Source organism: Acyrthosiphon pisum, unplaced genomic scaffold (genome assembly GCF_005508785.2).
Source record: "Acyrthosiphon pisum isolate AL4f unplaced genomic scaffold, pea_aphid_22Mar2018_4r6ur Scaffold_116;HRSCAF=497, whole genome shotgun sequence".
Classification (NCBI taxonomy): domain Eukaryota; kingdom Metazoa; phylum Arthropoda; class Insecta; order Hemiptera; family Aphididae; genus Acyrthosiphon; species Acyrthosiphon pisum.
The window spans coordinates 1-9,314 of NW_021760111.1; the positions used below are offsets into that span (position 1 = coordinate 1).

General features: G+C 24.5%; 1 protein-coding gene across 1 annotated transcript; it reads left to right on the forward strand.

Moving 5' to 3' along the window:
- Nucleotides 1–5,643: 5,643 nt before the first annotated feature.
- On the forward strand, nucleotides 5,644–7,911 carry LOC100574926. Its single transcript, XM_016808684.2, has 5 exons — nucleotides 5,644–5,791; nucleotides 6,014–6,091; nucleotides 6,150–6,391; nucleotides 6,500–6,659; nucleotides 7,669–7,911. The coding sequence occupies exons 1-5, from the start codon at nucleotides 5,728–5,730 to the stop codon at nucleotides 7,845–7,847; spliced, it is 723 nt and encodes a 240-aa protein (XP_016664173.1). The 5' UTR covers nucleotides 5,644–5,727; the 3' UTR covers nucleotides 7,848–7,911.
- Nucleotides 7,912–9,314: the final 1,403 nt, after the last annotated feature.

Here is a 9,314-nt window from a genome sequence, read left to right on the forward strand (position 1 = left end):
CAGTCACCATTATATATGCCAAAATCTGCAACCCACGTGTCTGTCGTATAACACTAGCTCCAGCTAGTCTGGACATCATAAGATGTATATTTAAAACATCTTATATATTATATTAGCTATAGGTATATAGCTAGGTACCAGCTATAGTAATATATATATATATTGCTACAGTGAATAAGGTGCGTTCGTGGTTATTGGACTGCAGTGACAGCTAGTACCAAATATTATAAAAAAGGTAATTACAACTTTTAATTATAACTATTGTTTCTATTATATTATTATGTGATCTAGTATTCATATACCTATATATATTCACATTATTATAATGTTTTGACCTATCGTGCGACGTGCCGCCGCTGCTTTCGGTATATAATTTTTAAATAATATATATTCATTCGCATTGTATATGTTTATATATATATAACTACGGTAAATATATTTATCATATATCATCACCTTATTAGGTTTAGGTATAATAAATATACTATATAATATATATGGTATATATTAGGCACGAATATAGGTACTAAAAAGCTATCAAATAAAAAATAAAAATATCTTGTCTTTAACATGTCATGCACTCATACCTATCTATATTATAATATGTAAAACCTCGTGTAAAACCTAACGCATATTTTATAACAAAAATTATTCTTTTTATAACTATACAATAATATTGGATTTAAACGTTCAATATATTATATTATAGGTAGTACGGCCTAAAATAGTGTGCAGTACGACACTGTTAGTGTAGTACGAAATCGGAATAGTGCAGTACAAAATGAAAATGTGTATTGATTATTTTAGAGTTAGGTATATTTAGACTTTGTTACTGGTTTTTATTAACTTTTATTTTTTTTTAGTTTTGAATTTGAATTTTAATCTATGGTTATATTAACTGATAAATTACATGTGAGTGTGTGTGTGTCAAAAATATTGACAGATTATGATAAGATGATATTGTTTTACTTTTAAACGGACCTCGGTTATCTTTATAGTAGATTTCAAAAGCAAATTCAAACGGATGATGTATTAATATTTGATATAGAAAGAGAAAAAATACAGTTGTCCAAATGATTAAAAATTTAAAAGTGAGTCCATTATTGGATGGATGGGAGTATGTGTTCAAAAAAAACACAATTGTAACTTATAATCCAGAATTTGATAAAAATATTATTAAACTGCATAAAATTGAATTATTTGATAAAAGTCAACAACCGAGAAGAAAGAAACATAATTCATATGTATCTGATGAACGTTCGTTTCTTGCAATACGAAATTATGTAATTGGACATATTGTTAATTAGCTCAACACTCTTCTCGATTTTCTAAAATGCAAAAATACACATGCAAAAAACAGGAATGGTATCAAGAGGTTTTTGAAGAAGTCAAAGAAAAATATAATTTAACAAATAATATTGAACTTGGAAAAATACAGTTTTAAATATAATTTTAGGTTATACTTTTAATTATTCTATACAGGTGACAGGTGTTATGTTAAATTTTCAAATAAAAAAAAAATTTAACTTATATTTTATTTTTAGAGAGGGAGAACTCATATTAAATTATGTGAAATTATAAAATAGTGTAGTACGAAGTTTCATTTATTTTAGGCCCTGATAGGTAGTAATAAATCGTGTAAAATTAACAATATTGAAACCAAAATTATAGCACTTATATATCTATATAATATAGGTACCAAAAATAATAAACAAATATTTATCAAAAATAACAGAATAATATTACCTAGATTAAAATTAATTATTAACTTTTATTATGATAACAATTCAGAGAAAACACCATATATAGGTACATGTTTTTTTTTTACTTTTTTTATAGGTATTTCATCCCTATTATAATAATATAGCCTCGCATATAACTTGTATAAGCACATTTCAACTATGATTAAGAGCTATAGAAGTAAACGTAGAAGAATACAAGAAGAATTAAATCTGTATGATACGTCCTGCAGCTCACCAGAATTACATGATAATGAACATGAAAACTCAAATTCAAGTAAAATTATTTCATTAACAGAAAAGTTAACACCAGATTACAGTAATTATAATAAAAATAATACAATGAATTTAAGTTCTATTATTTTACCATCAACAACTCAGCAACAAAGCATTCCTACCAATAATGTTATTGAGCAAGAAGAAATAAATATGCAAGAGTGTTTTGATATCGATTTGACTAATTGGGCAATTAATTCTAATATAACACATAATAGCTTTAATGCATTATTAAATGTGCTACGTAAACACCCTTGTTTTAAAGAATTACCCAAAGACTGTCGAACATTATTAAAGGTTAAATCAAATGAAGCTATAAATGTCCGTGATATTGAACCATCAGGAATTTATTATCATTTTGGTTTAGAAAATGGAATAAAACAATATACAAATATTTTAAATTCATGTGAAGATATTAAAATTGTTGTCGGAATTGACGGTCTTCCAATAGCGAAAAGTAGCTTGAGTCAACTATGGCCCATTTTGGGATATGTTCGTCCTTTTAATAACAATGTATTTATTATTGGCATATACCATGGTTATGAAAAACCTAAAGATTCTAATAACTTTTTGAACGATTTTGTTAATGAAGCTAAAACATTAGTTAATCAAGGTATTGTGATGAATGGTAAATTCAAAAATGTTTCAATAGATGCCATCTGCTGTGATGCCCCAGCAAAAGCATTTGTATTAAAGATTAAAGGCCACTCTGGGTTTTTTTCATGTACCAGATGTAAACAAGAAGGCGAATATTTACAAAATAGAATAAGTTTTCCTTTTCAGGAAATTTGTGGCAAAAGAAATCATAATGATTATATAAATATGTCTCATGAAGAATATCATATTTCTGATACTATATCTCAATTGGTTGAAATAAAAGGAATAGATACAGTTTATTCTTTTCCTTTGGATTATCTTCATCTTACTTGCTTAGGTATTATGAAGAAATTAATTAATATGTGGATTTCAAATGGTCCATTAAGTGTACGTCTTCCAAGTAAAAAAGTTAATGAAATTTCATCTTATTTGCTAGATTTAAAAAAATTTGTACCCTGTGATTTTCCGAGAAAACCTAGAACACTTTCTGAAGTTCCTCGTTGGAAAGGAACAGAATTTAGATTTTTTTTACTCTATGTTGGACCTATAGTACTTAAAAATGTTTTAAATGATGATTGTTTCAAACATTTCATGTCACTGAATATAGCATTCATAATATTACTAAGCCCTAATCTTGGAAAATATATTGACTTTGCACGTCAACTATTAATATATTTTGTACAAAGTTACAGTAAAATATATGGTATACACTTATTATCACATAACGTTCATGGATTACTTCACGTGTGTGATGATTATGATAGATACGGCCCTTTGGATAACTGCAGTACATTTCCCTTTGAGAATTTTATGAGTCAACTTAAAAAAATGTTAAGGAAAAATGAGAAACCACTTCAGCAAATTGTCAATAGATATGAAGAAAAGCTTAAAAATAAAAAAGTCGAAGACATAAACCCTAGTAAAAGTGATCAAAATAAGTTGAAAGTATTACATAATAATGGTCCTATTTTAAATGGTATAAACAATCAACATCAATATAAAAACTTGCAAATCGGAAGTTCTGCTGTTATAAATATTTCAAATAAAGCCGACTGCTTTGTCATGACAAAATATTCTGAAATCATTAAAGTTGTCAATATTATCCATTCATCGTTCACAAATAAAACTCAAATACTTGGACATAGATTTAATGATAAGCAACCATTATACTTGAAACCGTTGAAATCGTCAGTCTTGGACATCTATTCAGTTGGTAATCTGTCATCATTAAAATGTTGGGATGTGTCAGATATACATAAAAAAATGATAGTATTTTCATTTAAAAATAAACAAATAGCTATGCCAATAATCCATTCAAATTGTATTTAAAGTTTATTTAACACTTAAAATTGTGATAATCATAATACCTACTGTAAATAATGTATAATATATAATAATTTCTGTTTTGATGTTTTAGTTATGTTAAGTTAATTTTTTTAATATAGTTCCATTACAATAATGTGGACAGTGGTGGTATTTGAAAAAGACAATTCTGTTGAGGCAGTTCCATCATGTTGGTACATAAATGGTAGATGCTTTTGGCCAAAAAATTCAAAAAATTGTAAAAGATTATTGGAGAGAAGATCCATACCTAACTCCATCGAATATGACCTATTTACTGCTCGCCCATTATCTCTAAACATAAGTAAGTTTATTTACCTGACTATTACTTCTTCACCCTTGAATTTAGTTTTACCTCATAAAAATAGAATATTATTTAATTTTTCAAGAGTTACTATTGGTTACAGATTTTATAGTACTTAATTATAGTATGTATAAATTAATTCTAAAACTTAAAGTAGGTAATTGCTCATGTAATTTTATTGTTTAATATATTCGCTTTTATAATAATAAAATAACATATTTTATTTACTTCTATCATGTTTTAGATAGTTTATTATAATAGTATAACATTATATAATATATAAAAGGTATATATAAAAATACAGTATACTATAATAGCAGTAGGTACAAACTAATTCATTATTTTTTTTTGTATTCATTATATGTGTTATAGTATTATAATTACTTAGATAACATATTATGCAGTGTACTATTATTGGTGGAAATATTAACTCATCGGTATCAATAAATATATTTTTATTTATTATTGTTAGATAGTTTAACTACTGCAAGACAAAAAGCTTCTAAAGGTCAAATATTCTCAGATGTTTCGTCAGCTGATGATGATATTCTAACAAGAAAAGAACGTAAAAAAAAACTGTCACCAAGTTTGTCACCTGAACGGCCAAAGAAGAAACCATCACATACCATCACAAGTCCACCACTATGGGACTCATCTGGTAAATTAATAAATCTTTATATACAGCTAGCAGAAATCATTTATAATGATACCTGTTGTATTGACATATCGGGCTTTATGGCCTAAAAAAGTAAATGTCTTGGCAAACCCCCTATATATTATGTGTATTGTATATGCTAAATATTAATGGTTGTTATGACTATCAGTTATTATGATATCCTTTAAGGATTATTATAAATAATTTCTACTGTATTATTGTATACAAATATATATTATTATACTGCAGTGTGATAATTGATACTATTCTTAATTTTTAGATTCTAATGGTGAAATAGTAAATGATCAACTTTTAGATGACATTCAAACTAGAAAGGAACGTAAAAGAAAACCATCACCAAGTTTGTCATCTGGACTGCAAAAGAAGACACCATCACATACCATCACAAGTCAATCACTATGGGACTCATCTGGTAAATTAATAAATCTTTATATACAGCTTGCAGAAATCATTTATAATGATACCTGTTGTATTGACATATCGGGTTTTATGACCTAAAAAAGTAATGGTCTTAGAAAACCCCCTATATTATATTATGTGTGTTGTATTATATTATGCTAAATATTATTGGTTGTTATGACTACATTTATTATGATGTCCTTTAAGATAGTTATAAATAATTTCTACTGTGTTATTTTATATAGGTATATATTATTATACAGTTTGATAATTAATACTATTATTCTTAATTTTTAGATTCTAATGGTGAAATAGTAAATAGTCAGCTTATAAATGAAAATAAAGGTGAAACACAAAGTAACTTTAATATTACTACGCCAATAACTAAACAACCAATGCTAAATCGAAATTTGTTTGATTGCTTCTCTGAACCCAACACAAAAAAAAAGATTGCACCAAGTAAATATATTTACCTTTTATATAATATTAATTTATGAGTATTTTCTTAAATTGCAACTAAATAAATTTTCAATACCATTGTGTAGTTTTAAATTTTATTTTTTTATGTAATCTTGCTGTGTATTACTTATTAAGAGTTAAATAAATATAGACACATATATAATAATAATAAGGTATCAAATACCTGTATAGTAACCTTATTTAAATATAACTTATATATAGATAGTGATGGTGACTCTGCAGATATTCCATCAATATTAAACGTCAATAAGATTAAACATGATGATCCTAACAACTACAGTGAGTATTTCAAAATATAAAAAAATGGCTATGTTTAATTATTTAAATTTGATTTAAGATTATGCTAAACAATCGCTAAGGATTTGTACAAACCTGAAATATGACATCAAACGTCTTCATGATGGGCAAGACTATCTAAAAATGATGCTCGACAAAATATTTAATCAACTAAATAATCAAACAAATTCAAATAGTGACAGTTGTTCCTTAAATCATTATGATATACCACATGTAACAAATGAGAATGATTTAAATGAATGGGAAGATACTATAAAAGACTCATCATATTTGTCAAAAATTGTAAGAAATAAAATTAGTTGAAACATTGTGTAAAATAATGTATTTATATGGTTCAAATATTTATTTAGTATATTATATATTATAAAATTTATCTTTTTGTTTTTTTAGGCTCAACAACTTTCACTTATGGGTAGCCATAGTATATCAGAAACAGTAAGAAAGTTAATGCAAAGATTGTTTTCTGATACATTTTTAGTTGACTACTCCTTCATTGGTTTTAAAGGGAAAAAAACATTTTCTAATTTAAGGAGCTGTGATCTTATTAAGCGTAAGCTATAAAGAATTTGATGATATTATTTATAGACGTATTATTAGGTTATAATTATAGTTTGATATTTATATGATGTCACCTATCAACATAATTTAAATTAATAATATTAAGAGGATTTATCTGGAGAAATAAGAAATATTTGTGTACAACCACACCAGTTATATATAATGCCATGTTTTTTTTTTTTAATCATCATTTTTGCAGTTCCTACAAAAACCAATTGATCAAAGAAGTAAATGTGTTAAAATTAGTAAAATCAAGTTAAAAATGTTATTATTTCATTTCTTTGATTTATAAATTGATATATAAATATTTTTTTGTATATATTATATATTATGTAGTACTACAGTGGCGTGGCGAAGTTAAATTTTTTTATGAATGACTTCCTGGTGAGCTACCACCCCTTGACTACTTAATATAATACTATTGTTATTTAAGTTATTATTCTTATTAAATATCATATTTAGATGAAGTTAGTCTTGCACTACAATTTCTCACTAAATCCAGTACTCACCCACTCGGCATCCACCCACCCACCCACCACTTTAAAACTATCGGACAACTGCCCTTAAAAATCACGGTCAACACTAAACTATAGCTTATTAAAATATTATTCCTTTACTTTTTTATTTTTAATATATTCTGATCAATAATATACTTATTTAACTTTCAGTGACACTAACTCTATAATAGAAGTATAATAATATATTATATATCATATTATAATATATAATATGCTGTTATATATAAATATTAGGACTTATAAATTCAAATGTACAACTTTTGAAGTTATACTATATATATATATATATATATATAACTAACTACTAACCCTTGTAAATATAATAGATTTGCAAAAGAAATGATATTAAAGAATTAAATATAATATATATCTTTTCTTATTAATAAACTTTTTATTATAATTATTACTATCTTTAAGTCAATATTATGTATTGTAATCTTAGTCTAGGGTATTATATAATTATATTTTATATATATATTTCAGTGGCAGTGAGAAAAGTTCCTTTATTTCAAAATGCTTCCGATAATGAGATTGAAAAGCCTTTAAAATCATTTATGGCACAAGCCTCAGCTAGATTGAAATTAAAGGCCATAAAAACAAAAGTTATTCCAGTAAATACCTACTCTCAAAATACAGACGCACCTCATGAAAAAGATCTATAACTTAAAATGAATACAAATAATTCAGTATTGAATATATTCAGTATGGTATATTTTTATTATTTTACTTTTGAATACAATAAGATGTATTATAATATATAGTTTGTTACTATATTATTTAAGTATTGTTTTTTTTTTTAAATGGATACTGCCACAGATAAAATTCAATTATTATTAACTTGAATTTTTTTTTAAATATTTATATTGATATAATTTTCATTATATATATATATATAGCTTTTAACTTGTTTCTCATGAAAACAAATTTTAATATTGAAATAAGCTAGACATATTATTATTTTACTTTTCAATACAAGATGTATTATATAGTTTGTATTTATATTATTTATTATGTATTGTTTTTTTTTATTTAAATGGATACTGCCACAGATAAAATTCAATTATTATTAACTTGAATTTTTTTTTAAATATTTATATATTGATATAATTTTTATTATTTTGTCATCATTACATCGTTATACATTTCTTTATTCATGTAATTTATAAAATATTATATAACGGAACTCTTCCATGGATAATAAAATAGTTTGTGTAACTTTTGATTTGTTTTTTATAAATACAAAATTTACCCATACTATATATATAATTTTAATTGACATTATATTTTATCGATAGTATATATTATATATATCAACTATTTCATATAAACTATATTCATTACTATTACATTCTTATAAAATTGATTTCAGCAATAATTTGTATTTATGCTTATGCTTCAATGTTCTTTTCAAATATTGTCTAAATATACAAGAAAATATTTTTAAATTATCTTGAGTTAAACATTTTGAAAATATATAACTCCAATGTTCTTAAGATATATTACATTGAATGTTTCAAAAATATTTACTACAATATTTTGAAAATAAATGGGGCAAACGTTTTGAAAACATTGGTACTTCTGCCAAAATATATTTTGAAAATATTTTTGGAATATCTTAATATTTTCCTCAAATGTTCTAAACATATTTTGAGCATATAAATATTCTGTTGCATATATTTTGAAAATGTCTTGAAAATGTTAATTTGCTGTGTGGGAGTCAATAAAATAATAAATATTATAATAATTATGTGGCATACAATTTTATAATTTGACAACAAAAAATAGTATACATGACACAAAAAAAAATTCATAATAAATAATAAAATTATAATGATAAGTGGCATATTCAATGTGATAATTTGTCAATAAAAAAATAGTATAAAATGATAGAAAAAAATTCATATTATACTTGTAATAATTATTAACAAAATAATATTAATACAATAGTCAATAAAATAATACATTTTATAATTATGTGGCACTCAATGTTATAATTTATCAAAAAAAAATATTAAAAAATTAGCTAAAATATTATGTTTTGTCATAATATTACTAACAGATTTTACAAATCTAGTCTACTAATATTCTGATTTTATATTTATTTATTAAATCTTCAATTCTGGCTTTTA